The following is a 15,720-nucleotide window of genomic DNA, read 5'->3' on the forward strand; positions in this document are numbered from 1 at the left end:
AGAAATAGTCACTTTCAAATATAAAATAGTATATAAATACTGCGTTGAGTCAGTCGACACATCCAAGTTGGTCGGCCAACGGTCCACGCCAGCGGCTCTCAACTGTGCAATTCCAAAATACTGCTGTTCCGGACTAGATAAAAGTGCCTCTATCTAATCCCTGTTGGTCTTGCTGATTGGCAAAATATAGTATACCTGTTACTTGATTAAACATGTGGTGTGAGTCACAGATTAAAATATTATAGAAGAACAAAATGCAGAAAGCTAAATTGTTTCATAAATATCAAAGTCAAAGATCATGAGACTTGAGAGTGAAAGTTTTAAGAGTAAAATTTGCCTCTTCGTTCTGTAATTGTAGAGTTGTTTTTGGAGTCCAGTATTAGAATTTAAATGGTACTTTTAATCAAATGCAGTAAAATTATTATGACGCCAACAATAATATTAAAAAATAAAATATTTTATCAAACCTAAAAAAAGTAATTTTTTGCCTGTATTTGATTGATATCAATAAATGTTACGTTACCCTTTGTGTCTATTTTTAACACGCTTCGTTTGGGCTGTCTGTATGTAACATAATCTTTGAACACGATTTTTACCTATACCTACCCAGTAGTCTATTTATCATGGGGGTATGGTTTATAAGGTAAGGGGGTCCTGGCGGTCCGCCCCCCCCTCATTACTATCCATCTTACTTATCCAATCGACAATATATTATGTGCCCACCGATTTTCATCGGCGAGGTACATGTTTTTAGTTCTATTTACAATATAATAATAATTATTATACTGTGGAGCGTGTCCGTAGGCAGAGGTATTTAAGGCTGCTGCAGAACCCTTCATTGGCGAGTCCAACTCGCACTTGGCCGCTTTTTTACGTTAGGGACTTATCAAAGCTATAATATATACGCCCGTGATATTTATTAATTTGAAACTTTGCATACGTATTTAGAGCCAATGACTATGCTATTTTAGAAAAAAAAACTTTTTTAATTTTTTTAATATAATTTTATTTATTTAACAGTATTTTAATTTATGTTGAGAGGTACTGAAGATTTCCAAGTAAGTTCCTTATACAAAGAAGACGTGTCCGACGTCACACTTAACAGTTTATGAGCTTTAGCCAAGATACTTTCCTGAATTCTTTATTTATTTATTTATTGTGAAAACCAACAGCTTACATACTTAAAAAAATTACATAGAGCGTTTAACAAACAATAAAGCCAATAACAGGTTTCCCATATATAACTATTATGTAGTACAAACTAAAATATATCAGAATAAATAAATCAGATATATCAGATGTCATGATGCGCAGTTCGGCTTTCGTTCTGGCCTTTCTACCGAGTCCGCAATATTGTGTCTTAAGAGTGCTGTCAAGTATTATAATGCAAGAAAAACACGCGTCTACGCCTGCTTCCTCGACCTATCGAAAGCATTTGACCTTGTCTCATATGACATTCTTTGGAAGAAGATGAGGAAGTCGCGTATACCTCATGAATTGGTTAATACTTTTAAATATTGGTATGACAATCAAATAAATATTGTCAGATGGGCTGGTGCGATGTCAGATCCCTACAAGTTGGAATGTGGCATGAGACAGGGCGGGTTAAGCTCACCTGTTCTATTTAACCTCTATATAAATGGACTGATTGAGGAGCTCAGCAAGCAGCATATCGGTTGTCATATAGATGGAGTATGTTTCAATAACATAAACTATGCGGATGACATGGTCTTGCTGAGTGCCTCGGCCTGTGGTATCAAAAAGCTGCTTGATATTTGTGAGCGTTACGCAGCGTGGTCTTTCACAGTGGAACCAGAAAGGTGGATACAGTGCCGACTCTTTTACTCAATGGCGTTCCTTTAGCTAGAGTCGAGGAGTTCAAATACCTAGGACATATTGTGACGTCCACTTTGAAAGACGACACTGATATCGAAAGGGAGCGAAGGGCGCTATCGGTTAGGGCGAATATGGTTGTTAGGAGGTTTGCGAGATGCTCGTTAGAAGTAAAAATGACGTTGTTTAGAGCTTTTTGTACATCCTTCTACACTTGCAGCCTCTGGGCAGCATATACGCAAAAGACCTACAGCGTCCTTCACGTCCAATATAATAACGCATTCAGGATGCTGGTGGGGCTCCCCCGCTGGTGCAGCGCTTCGGCGATGTTCGCGTGCGCACGAGTGGACTGTTTCTTTGCCACAATGCGCAGGCGAGCATCGTCGCTGGTGCAGCGCATGCGGGGGAGCTCCAACGGCATGCTGGCCATGCAGTAGTGGGTTGGGGTTCGAAGTGAAATTTGAGATACAAGGTGTGGACAATCTATCCTATTATTTAAAATATCGTAAAGAAAGCCCATATCCAGGACAATAGTCTTCCATCGCAATAAGAGAGATACATTGTCTCTGTTTATATACTTACATCAATATTACATATTATATGGACACTGGTAACTGTGCGGTATAAGCATTTGTGTAACATCCCACAAAAAAAATACGTATTGAGTTATGCGTTTAGGGTGGGTTGCACCAGAGGCGTGGTTAAAGTTAAAGTTATGGTCAAAGTTATGGTAATAGTTAAGGCTAACTTAACTTTACCCTGAACTACTTTATTGTGATCCATTGTAAATTTTCACGAAAAAATTTCGATATATTATGTAAATATTATGAGCGGTTATAGTTATCGTTAAATATGGCGTCCAAAACCAAAGATTTGCCATTTTGCACTGTAGTTATAGTTAAAGTTAACTACAGTTATGGTGGAACCAACCCTTATTATCTAAACATAAACTTATAATGCTACGCTACGACGTCGTCGTCGTCGTGCTACGACAGTATATATTACGAGTACCTAAGTCTATGTATCTAAAGAACATATTGAGTGCACCTACGAATAATAAAAACTAGTGCACTCATGTTCTTTAGATCATTTAGATTTTAGAACAAGAAAGATCATAACTCACCAAAAAAGGGGTTAAATACACAAATTATATTTTCGTAACAGCTTTATAAATAATATTAGTGTTTATAATATTTTTGTAAGTTTTCTTCCGCAAACCCAAATCTATTTCACCAACGCGATTCTGTTATTTCTTTTCATTTTTAACCGACTTCCAAAAAACGAGGAGATTATATATTCGGCTGTGGATATTTTTTAATTTTTTTTTATTATTTTTGTATGTTCGACCACTACTCCGCCGTTTGTGAACCGATTTTCAAAATGTTTGTTTTGTTATATTAGGTTTCACTCCAATTTGGTCCCATTTTCACAAAAGTGGTGATCTGATGATGGGATCCATAGTAATCGAGGGAACTCCTCAAAATTTATATGGAAACATATGGTGATTTTGGTTTTATGAGAAGCATCCTAAGCATATGCTACCAAAACGCAAGATTTTGCACCAAGGTATACTATGGTTCCGAAGATACTAAAATAACTCCGCATTCCTTATAGATACAAGTTTGGGGGTTTAGGCGTTGTTTTAAGAACTGAAAGCATATGCTACTATGCAAATTACATTCATCATCATCGTCATCATCACTACCATGTCAGGGTCACCAATGTCACAACTCACATGGTTGTATATGGATACAATATACACACAACACCATAAAATATCATTAGTCATCACGTTATGTCCTTATTTATATGGTACATTTCAAAGCGATTTTAATACAAAAAAATATACTTAATGTTGTTTCAAAATTATTAATATTTCAAGTACCACAAAATTGAACATAAGTAACAAATTCAACCTTTACTCCAGAGCATAAGGCACACATTTGTGTTGGACTGAAGGAAACGGGGCACTATGGAAAAAAGACTTCAAAAATTTTTCGACAAAATTTTAACCTCTTATAACCACCCTTTTTGAATATACCAATCGATAGGGGGCACCAAGGGGAGCAAAAAAGCTCAGATAAACTTTTCTCAAAAATCAACCCCTGTCGAAAGACAGGCCGAAATGTGACCCTCGTTAGCACGGAGAAAATACTTAAAAAAATTTGGACGAAAAAATTCAACCTCTTATAACCACCCCTTTTGAATACACCAATCGGTAGGGGGCGCCGAGGGGAGTAAGAAAGCTCAAATAAACTTTTCTCAAAAATCAACCCCCGGCCAGATACAGGCCGATATACGAACCTCGTTAGTATGGCGAAAATACTTTGAAAAATTTTGGCCACAAAAATACAACCCCCTATGACCACCCCTTTTTATTATACCAATCGATAGGGGGCGCCAAGGGAAGCAAAAAAGCTCAGATAAACTTTTCTCAAAAATCAACCCCTGTCGAATGACAGGCCGAAATGTGACCCTTGTTAGTATGGCGAAAATACTTAGAAAAATTTGGCTAAGGTTTAGGAACCTACGTCAATTAAATGTTGGTGACATGGGTTAAGGAGGATTGTTTTGGGTGAGAAAAACTCCTACTTACCGTTTCCACCGCCAGTAAACTCTCCGTTCAGAAGAAATTCGCATTTGAGATTTTCGTAATCTTCAGATAAGATCATCTGTTTTCTGATGTTTACGAAGTATTTTTTAGGCATCTCAAGGCTGTGATGAGTGGGTCTTAATTAACTACTCAGCCACGGATACCGAAGGGGGGGACGGGGGGCGCAGCCCCCCGCCAAATCAAAAACAAACACAATCTAGAAAGTCCAAAAGTAGGTTAGGTTAGGTTGGAACTTAGACCACAACACCCAGATATAGGAGCCCCGCGTAGTAGGGTCGGTACCAGATAGCTGAATCTTTAGTTCTCTGACAGAATATTTGAAACTTTTGGAACTGGCACCGACTTCAAAATTATGAAGATTGAGTACAGAAATAGTTGAGGTTTAGTCGAATTCGGAAAAAGGCACTATTAGATAGGAAAAATTATTTAATACTTTTTAGTTCATATTATAAGGATGTTATTATTGTTTTTACCTTGGAAGTCGGTTTTAATTTTCTGTTAAAAATAATTTTAAATGTGTTTTGACTTTTGACATGTACTTTACACATGTAACATAATATATGTGCCGCTGGCCGCAGTTAAGCAATCAAAAATATTTAGGCCACTCAATAAAATTTTAAAATGCCGTGAAAATGATACCAGTAACTTTCAAACCTATGTTTCCCACATTCCACTAATAAAATTATGCACGGTATCTACTCTAATTTGTTATCTTGCGAGAATTATTAAATACAATTGATTTTAGAGTATATAAATTAGTTACGTGTCCATGGGCGTACCGAGGGGGGATTATGTTGACGTCCCTACTAAGTTTATTATTATCTATTACTTTTATCTAAGTATAAAAATAAAAAATTAAGAAAACGATTTTTTGCCATTTCTTTGCAATACAATATTTTTACAACTGATTATTATATTTTTTTATTCTTTATAAACACCTAGTTTATGAAATATCTGATTTGCCCCCCCTTGGCCCAGAACCTGGGTAATTTGCCCCCCCCCTGGCACCAGAACCTGGGTAATTTTAAAAATAATAGGATTATTTTCGTTACATACGGAATTTCAATTTTCACTCGTCTAAAGTCGGTGTTTGTGTGCGCAGTGCGTGCGACTAGACTGGTCTAGGAAAATGTGGAAAAACGGGGGAAATTATTTGAAAGGGCTTATCTCACGAACTACTGGAGCAATTTATATGTTATTTGTCAGAGATAAGAAGTAGGCCACGTGAAGGATCACAGGACATTTTTTTTTGCAAAATCTAATTTACGCGGGCGAAGCCGCGCGGAACGTCCAGAATTATGATAATATGACGTGTGTAACATGTCGTATTTTGGATGGATTGTTTATTGTACTATGAGCTAGGTAGCGCCCTCTGCTCCCAGTGTGATACATTTATCACATTTTAAGATCAATATTATACTCAGTTCATAAGCTCTGGTTTGTCTGGTTTGCGATCGTAACTGTAAAAGATTAAAAGGTATTAAAATTCTATTAATATTCATTTCCGTCTTAAATTGATAAGCGTATGATATGGTCAATTAAACCACTCAGTAGCTTTAATCAGGGCGACCGAAGCGAGCCCTATAATTACTTATATTCCACAACCTGTACATTTTGTGGTACACTTTAGTTCGAAAATTAGCGATTATTTGTAGTAAAAACCGGCCAAGTGCGTGTTGGGACTTGGGCCACGCGCAATATAGCCATAGGGTTCCGTAGTACCGCTAGTTTTTGACCTTTTAGATTTAGTCGTAGCTCCCAAGAAGCTTAAAATACATATAAAGGGGGTGACAGACACGCGAGTAAGTACGCGGACTTATTAGACTAGGACGAGTCGGCGCATGAGTACCGAAAACTATTCCACCTCAATTTTTTTATGCGATCCTCTTCAAATTGCCCTCCTGATGATATAAATGCATGTTGCCAGGGCGCAACCCGGTGCCATATTGTTTAAACAAACATTGTTTAAACAATTGAAGAAATTGTTATTTTTCAACCGAACATTTTTTTTATATTTTTTATTGAAATGCCAATAAAAAAGGTCCTATGACTTTTTACGATAAAGTTAATATTTTTAAAGATATGAATTTTTAAAGGTTCGAAAAACCTCAAATTTGGGTACTTTCGACCGATGAAAAATATATTAAAAAAATAATAATGTCAAAGTAATATATATTTTTTAATTCTATATACAATAGTTAATAGTATTGTTAGGTAATAGAGATTTCAAAAAATTTCATTGTTTATATCTTTTTTTTATCTTAGCAAAAGTAGACAAAAAATTGTGTTTTTTGTATGGGAGCCCCCCTTAAACAATTACTTTATTTTAATTTTATTATTAATAATTAAAGTACAAATATAATTAAGGATTTCGTGAAATTTTCAAGTGCCTCGCTGTTACTATTATTGATTACGAGCAAAAAAGGCCAAAAAAATCACGTTTCTTGTATGGGAGCCCCCCTTAATATTAACTTTATTTTATTTTTAGTATTTGTTCTTAAAGCGGCAACAGACATACACAATCTGTAAAAATTTCAGAAGTCTAGCTATAGCAGTTCTTGTGATACAGCCTGGAGACATATACCTAGACAAACAGGCAGACGGACAGACAACGAAGTCTTAGTAAACCCTATTATTAAGACTTCTGAAATTTTCACAGATTGTGTATATCTGTTGCCGCTATAACAACAAATACTAAAAATAAAATAAAGTATATTATTTAATACTTCGATCACAGTTTCCAGGAAATGCCATTGTATTCTATTCTTGTCGCCATGGGCGTACCCAGGTTCTGGGCCAGGGGGGGGCAAATTACCCAGGTTCTGGTGCCAGGGGGGGGGGCAATTCACCCAGGTTCTGGGCCAGGGGGGGGGGCAAATCAGATTTTTCATAAGCTAGGTGTTTATAAAGAATAAAAAAATAATAATTTTTAGTTGTAAAAATATTGTATTGCAAACAAATGGCAAAAATTCGTTCTTAATTTTTAATTTTTATAGATAAAAGTACTAGATAATGTAGATAATATACTTAGTAGGAACGTCAACATGATCCAGGGGGGAGCAGCTGGGGGGAGTACCCAATTTTGAGGTTTTTCGAACCTTTAAAAATTCATATCTTTAAAAATATTAACTTTATCGTAAAAAGTCTTAGGACCTTTTTTATTAGTATTTCAATAAAGAATATAAAAAAAATTGTTCGGTTGAAAAATAACAATTTCTTGCAATTGTTTAAACAATGTTTGTTTAAACAATATGGCACCGGGTTGCGCCCTGGCAACATGCATTTATATCATTAAGAGGGCAATTTGAAGAGGATCGCATAAAAAAATTGAGGTGGAATAGTTTTCGGTACTCATGCGCCGACTCGTGCTAGTCTATATGGCTCGACGATCTTAATCGCCTGTGTGTCAGGCGGTGTCAGCAAAGAGCCGCGAGCCGCGAGCCTTGGGGCATGGTAATCCAGTGTGAGCGATTCTCGTGTATCACCGACGCGAGCCGAGTAAGTTCGCGAACTTAAAACCCGCGTAGCCCGTACGGGCCGTAGGTACTGTTAGTTCGTACATGGTTCGTACGTCTGTCACCCCTATAAGATAAGATTCTTGTTGATTCATAAACCTATAATTATATATTATGTCTATGTGTTGATTATATAGTCAGCTGTCAAGAAAGTCATGAGAGGCGGGAATTTTTTTTAATGAAATAAAAAGTAAGAGAACTTTATTAATTGGAGATAAAAATGTGCAAGGTGACAATATTTAAAATGTAATAAGCGTTCTCTGTGAAAATACGAAGAAAAAAATACACCTTTTAAGCGTGATATACGTTTACAGTTCGACAAGGCTTTAATTGAATGTGTCAATGTCAGTCAATGTGCGCTGCTGGTAAAGGAGAACTGTTTTTATATGTAAAACGTTTTTATATGATAGAAGCGTTAGTTCCTTTTCTCGCCACGTTCGTAAACAGCCTTGTCGAACTTTAGAAAATTTTCCCGCCTGTCATGACTTTCTTGACAGGCTATAAGTTTTTTTTTAGTTTCTTGCTAGCACCAAAAAAAAATAGTTCCTCTTTGAAAAAAAAATACATGTCAAAGTCAAACTGGTAAAACTTGTTTGCTGTGGCCTGTGTTTCGGTATTTATTTTTAGTTTTTGTCATTATTTATATAGAAAAAAGTGTTGTTTTAATAAAATAATATGTCTAGTAAACCTAATTCAAAACGAACGGTGTATGTGGGTGGTTTAGCAGAAGAGGTGGACGAAAAAGTTTTAAACGCGGCATTTGTTCCGTTTGGCGATCTTGTGGACGTACAGATACCTTTAGACTATGAAACGGAGAAACACAGAGGCTTTGCGTTTATAGAGTTCGAAAATGCAGAGGATGCGGCGGCCGCTATAGATAATATGGTAAGGTTTTGGTTTTGTTATTGTTTACATAACCTCAAAACTTAAAGCGACTAAGATCGCATAGTATGCCAATATTGTATTTCATTTGTAAGGAAATTTAGATAATTTTTATGAATTAAGAAACTGCAAAATAAGCAAGATAAATACGAAGTTCAAAATGTTGGTTATAAATGATACAAATTTGGTAAAGGCGGGAAAACAACAAGGCGGCGATACATTTTATGTATTTTTTAAAACTAAATGTTACAGAATGATTCAGAACTGTTTGGCAGAACCATCAGAGTGAACATAGCAGCACCACAGAGGATAAAGGAAGGCTCTACCCGACCTGTCTGGTCAGAAGACAGTTGGCTGCAGAAGCATGCCGGTGAGACACTCTCTGTTAACAAGGAGGGAGAGGATGATAGTAAAGAGAAGACAGAAACTTCTAGTGTAAGTAGTATATCTATCATTTTAGTATATCAGATAATATTATACTCATTAAAAATATTGAAATTTTTAATGAGTATAATATTATCTGATATTATGCTGCCTATGAATTTATGTGCTGTAAAAATTGCATATGGCATTTTCTCGCATTGAAACATAGCCTATGTCCTTCCCTGTAGTCTATTCAATTTGTGTAAATAAATTTAAAATTAGTCTAGTAGATTTCTAGAATAATCAATGTCATTAAAACAAAACAAGTGCCATGAGAATTTTTTTTTGTTTTTATACTTCGTCCTTTGAATGCCATTTTAACATAGTCTTTAAATAATTACAGGTTACACCAGCAAAGCCAATAGAAAAGAGGAATCCTCAAGTGTACTTTGACGTAAGCGTTGGCAAACAAGAGATGGGTCGGATTATCATGATGTTGCGCGCTGACATTGTGCCCAAGACAGCGGAGAATTTCAGGGTGCTGTGTACGCACGAGAAGGGCTTCGGCTATCAGGGCAGCAGCTTTCACAGGATTATACCCGACTTTGTATCCTTTAATATCTCAATTGTGGGACACAATTGATTTTCAATTGTTATGCAGTGGCGGCCGCTTGAAGATTCATGGGTTGAACTCTACAAATAATAAAAACTAAGGAAAAGTAACTCCGTCAGAAAACATGCTCCACAATACTCATCAAAAAAGTCACATTTACAAGTACACATTTGTTTATTTATTTATTTATTTATTTATTTATATTTAGTATACAGACAGGTTACAGTCATTACATGGTAATACAAACATAATCCTAAGTTCTAGGCTAGACAGCAACCCAAAAATAGTATACATAACATAGTTATCATAAGGTTGCTACTAAAATTAAACTAATATTAACAAGAAAACCGATACCTTAAACCCACTACGAAACAATTGAGTAAAATTTGCATATTTAGGTGACCTTGAGCAGTACTAGCATAGATAAAGTATTATAGTATAGATGTAGTCTTAGCCCGTCATCGCGTGGCCATTTTGTGCTTATTTTCATACAAGTAGTGTGCGTTTATTTTCTTGAATATTTCTATTTGTCGATTATTTCGAAGCACATTATGATACAAGAAAGAAAGTCAATTAGTTCATGATATCGATTAACTATAGTTCAAGTGATGAGAATCTGTAAGCACACGTAAAAAGCTATGCAATTTTTATAGCCAAATTATTAATTGATGTGACATTTTTAGCACTCATTCCTTTATATAGCACGAATAAGGGATTAATAAACTGATGTGACCTTGAGCGGTACTAGCATAGATAAAGTATTATAGTATAGATGTAGTCTTAGCCCGTCATCGCGTGGCCATTTTGTGCTTATTTTCATACAAGTAGTATGCGTTTATTTTCTTGAATATTTCTATTTGTCGATTATTTCGAAGCACATTATGATACAAGAAAGAAAGTCAATTAGTTCATGATATTGATTAACTATAGTTCAAGTGATGAGAATCCGTAAGCACACGTAAAAAGCTATGCAATTTTTATAGCCAAATTATTAATTGATGTGACATTTTTAGCACTCATTCCTTATATAGCACGAATAAGGGATTAATAAACTTATGAATTATCTTTTTAGCTTACAAACATACCAATTAAAAAGCCCAAAAAACGTTGTTCAAAACTTACGTATTTAATGTTAAATCCACGTGTTTGAGGCATTCTTTGGCAATTCTTATGGTTTATTATGTAGCGGAACCACAAAACTCAACAATATCTAGCATTAAATGTTCACTAAAAACCTTTATTAAAATTTTTATTACATGAAATATGCAGACCGACTCCTTTGTTGTAACGTCATATTGTAATTCATGTTAGACCGATAGAGCGGGTCTCTCCTAATACAAGTTCTACTTAAAAGGAGAACTCCACCACATTGCAAATATGTAAATTTAATGAAAATAAAGATTTTTTTGATTTTTTTTTTTTGATTTTGATTTTTGTTATGTCCTAGTAAGTAGGACATAACATTACACGCTTTTGACGCTTGTACACCGATATAAGGCTCTCTCCAGTCTATACTACCTCAATGGGTACTAGGCTGACGTTACATGACAGATCAAAAGGACCCAAATTTAAAACGGTAATAGTATGGGAGTTACGATTCCTTAGTTTTTATTATTCGTAGGTTAAACTTCACTAAATTTCCATTATTTTATTGCAATTTAAAAAAAAAAATTTTTTTTTTTATTTATTATTTTGGTGTCGCCTCTTTCACAAGAGGCCTGTACTTTAATCAGGATATATCTTTTGTTACCTCTGTATTATATTCATTAATATGAATATTCTTTATCAAATACTCAAATGTATTAATTATTAGTAATTATAATATTAGTGATGTAATATCTAATCTACTTATATTGCTAAGGATAGAGATGTGTGGAAGGAAAAAGGGGAGGCCTTTGCCCAGCAGTGTGACAAAAAAGGCTAGTAATAATTGTAATAATATCTCCTTATCATCACACTCAGATGTGTCAAGGTGGTGATTTCACGAACAACAACGGTACGGGAGGCAAGTCAATCTATGGACGGAAGTTTGAGGATGAGAACTTTGTACTGAAACATACGGGGCCGGGCATATTGAGTATGGCCAACTCGGGACCCAATACAAACGGTTCACAGTTCTTCCTGTGCACTGCAAAGTAAGTACATTTTTTACTATGGATTTAATATCCTTTTTAGTGACTTACAAAATAATCTGCCAAGTGCGAGTTGGACTTGCGCACGAAGAGTTCCGTACATAGATTTTTATTATAGAGCAAAATTGGGATCCCGTTTTTACCCTTTGGGTACGGATAACGGAACCCTAAAAAGGTATTTTTTATATTTTACCCTATTATTTCTTATTAATTAAATTATTAAAATATGTTTAAAAAACGTCTTTCATACTTCTATTGTCTTTTGACTATAAGTATGGTATAGGGTTATCGACAGCATATCGTTAAAATATAGATTATCTAGTTAAATTGGGACACTTTAGTGTACCGTTAGATTGATTCATAGGTAGACACAGTTATTTGGTTGGATTAAGTCAATTCGACATTATAAGGCTAATTTACATCATTCCAATACTGTGATCTAATCCAGCGGTTACTATTAGAATAATGTCAACTGGCACTGCAATGCACTGGAATTAAATTTTGCAAAAAAGCGTCGTTGTTATCTATGATCATTCTCATCACCTCTATGAAAACTCCGGAACGAAGTGTCGCCAGCAGTATTTTGCGGTGACCTGCAAACCTTCAAGAAGGTCGTATATTCGGGTGACTCGTTTCGTCGTTGGCCCCACGTTTAATTTAAAAAAAACTTGAGAGGTGTCAAGGGACACCCAGATGGAATGTAGTTATAAAAAACGCCATCTAGTTGACGAAGAATACTATCAACGCTCTCTGCTACTTCGCAGGTACTAAAATAAGTGTTGTTACAACTTTTTCCGTCTAGCCCTTTCACAAGGCGCGATAAGGAACTTCGTTCCAATAATCTTTCGGTCGTCTGGATTTGATTGAATGCTGTATTATTCGATGGCCGAATTAAAAATGCTACTCTGTTTCAGGACGGAGTGGCTAGACGGCAAGCACGTGGTGTTCGGCCACGTGATCTCGGGGCTGGACGTCCTGCGTAAGATGGAGCGGTATGGCAGCAAGAGCGGCGCGCCCTCCGCCAAGCTTGTCATCACCAACTGCGGCGAGCTACAATGACAGTAGTTTTTTTTTTTTTTATCTTTTATCGCGGGCTTTGTGCCTTTGCGCGCGGCGACCGAATCAAGAAATTTCGCAATTTCGCAACAAAAAACCTATCACGGGACCCGTGTTAGGTTTTCTTGTTATTCAATTTCTCTGAATGTACCGGTCGGTGTGGTGTTGCCAGACTTCGGTATGCGTGCGACTAGACGTAATATGCGAATCATAATTGCATAAGTTGATAAAAAATGCTATGCAATAGCTTTACCGCGGCAAATGTCAGTGTCAAGTGAATAGCGAAAAAACAAAATTCTTGTAATTCTGCAACGGTTTTCAAAACCGTCAAGTCTATTATTATTTTTAACAAAAAATTAAAACCGACTTCCAAGGTAAAAACAATAATAACATCCTTATAATATGAACTAAAAAGTATTAAATAATTTTTCCTATCTAATAGTGCCTTTTTCCGAATTCGGCTAAAACTCTACTATTTCTGTACTCAATCTTCATCATTTTGAAGTCGGTACCAGATAGCTGAATCTTCAGTCTGCCAGAATATTTGAAACTTTTGGAACTGGCACCGACTTCAAAATTATGAAGATTGCTTGCGAGACCACAGGCGAGACGGCAAACAGTTATTGTACTAATGAACGCTAAACGCAAGGCATAAGATTGAAATTAGGTTGTTTTCCAGATTAGTAGGTGAATAATATCTCGGCGTTTTCACGCCGTTTGTATTACTTTGTATGGAAGTGAGACATTTTTTTAATGAAATAAGGGGGCAAACGAGCAAACGGGTCACCTGATGGAAAGCAACTTCCGTCGCCCATGGACACTCGCAGCATCAGAAGAGCTGCAAGTGCGTTGCCGGCCTTTTAAGACGGAACGGGGTAATAGGGGAGGGTAAGGATGGGAAGGGAAGGGAATAGGGTAGGGGATTGGGCCTCCAGTAAACTCACTCACTCGGCGAAACACAGCGCAAGCGCTGTTTCACGCCGGTTTTCTGTGAGAACGTGGTATTTCTCCGGTCGAGCCGGCCCATTCGTGCCGAAGCATGGCTCTCCCACGTATATCCCTCGGAGACATGCATGTACTTACTTGTATTATCGAAGCAGCTTACTTCTCAAAGTAATGTCAAATGTGTGCCTTACGCTCTGGAGTTAAGGCGGAATTTGTTATGACGTGGTAATGATGATGATGATGATGATGAATTTAATTTGCATAGTAGCATATGCTTTCAGTTCTTAAAACAGCGCCTAAACCCGCAAACTTGTATTTATAAGGAATCCGGAGTTCTCTTAGTATCTTCGGAACCATAGTATACCTCGGTGCAAAATCTTGCGTTTTGGTAGCATATGCTTAGGATGCTTCTTATAAAACCAAAATCACCATATGTTTCCATATAAATTTAGAGGAGTTCCCTCGATTACTCATGGATCCCATCATCAGGTCACCACTTTTGTGAACATGGTACCAAATTGGAGTGGAACCTAATACAACAAAACAAAAATTTCGAAAATCGGTTCACAAACGGCGGAGTAATCGTTGAACATACACAAATAAAAAAAATAAAATATCCACAGCCGAACCTATAACCTCCTCCTTTTTGGAAGTCGGTTAAAAACTAAACGCAGGACCGGTTTTAGCACAATTTCTTCGGCGCCCAGGGTGCTAATAGTGCTGAAATTGGCGTCCCCTTTGTTTGCCTTCTGCGACCCTTTTTGCCCGGCGCCCTGGGCGTTCGCCTAGCGTCGCCCGCCCCTAACGCCGCTACTGACCAAACGGGCGCACTCAGACAATTTTAATGATGATTAAACTTCATTATAATGAAGAGTTTGACAGAATGTATTGTAATGGAGCTTATGTCAACTTTTTAATTAGATTTTATTTGTCTCTGAGTGCTAAGTATGTCATGCTCTAACATACTTAGACAAGAAATCAAGTAATTTCAGTAAAGTTGTAGACGCTTTACTACTTATGGAGTTTTGGAGGAAAAACAAAATAGTATGTTTTATGAATTTACGTAATTTTCCCACACTTGTGCACGAAGGATATGTAATGGTTAATATCCTACTAATATAATTACACATTAAATAGGTACTCAATTCATTCATGCCAGCCAAAACCTTTAACAGATTTTACTATGGCTGGTAGAGTGAAGCCACGTTGCTTTGCGTCAAGCTAAAAAAGCAAATAAATTGTACATAATAAGATATTATTAAATTCTTTTGTCCATAATATTGTGTAATTATTTTCATTACATTGGAGTGTATTTTATTTGTATTATTGAATTATAGATTATATTTAATAATATTTCAATACTGACTTAATTAAAATCTAAGGGTGGGTTGAACCAGAGGCGTGGTTAAAGTTAAAGTTATGGTTATAGTTAAAGCTAAAGACTGGGTTGCACCAGAGGCGTGGGTAAAGTTAAAGTTAAATATGGCGTCCAAACACCCCATATTCTCATACGACATCTGTCAATTTTTCCGGTTATAGTTAAGGTTAAAGTTAAAGTTAGTTGGTGCAATCCAGTCTTAAGGTTTAACTTTGACCACAGAATTTGACAGATGACAGCTGGTCCGACAAGGCTTGAAATGAACGTGGGCGGGGACGCTGCTGGAAAAGGAGAACTGTCAAAATGGCGTTTTTGATAAATAAATAAATAAAATATATTTTTATTCAAAATGGGTATCATGATACACTTTCATGTAAGCGTTAGTTCCT

General features: G+C 36.3%; 1 protein-coding gene across 1 annotated transcript; it reads left to right on the forward strand.

The window, feature by feature from the left end:
- The first annotated feature begins 8,561 nt into the window (after nucleotides 1-8,561).
- LOC121729240 (peptidyl-prolyl cis-trans isomerase E) lies at nucleotides 8,562-13,211 on the forward strand. The gene is made up of 5 exons (XM_042117694.1): nucleotides 8,562-8,847; nucleotides 9,097-9,279; nucleotides 9,611-9,814; nucleotides 11,783-11,955; nucleotides 12,867-13,211. Exons 1-5 carry the CDS (start codon nucleotides 8,638-8,640, stop codon nucleotides 13,009-13,011), a joined length of 915 nt encoding a protein of 304 aa, XP_041973628.1. The 5' UTR covers nucleotides 8,562-8,637; the 3' UTR covers nucleotides 13,012-13,211.
- Nucleotides 13,212-15,720: the final 2,509 nt, after the last annotated feature.

This window comes from Aricia agestis, chromosome 8 (assembly GCF_905147365.1).
Source record: "Aricia agestis chromosome 8, ilAriAges1.1, whole genome shotgun sequence".
NCBI lineage: Eukaryota > Metazoa > Arthropoda > Insecta > Lepidoptera > Lycaenidae > Aricia > Aricia agestis.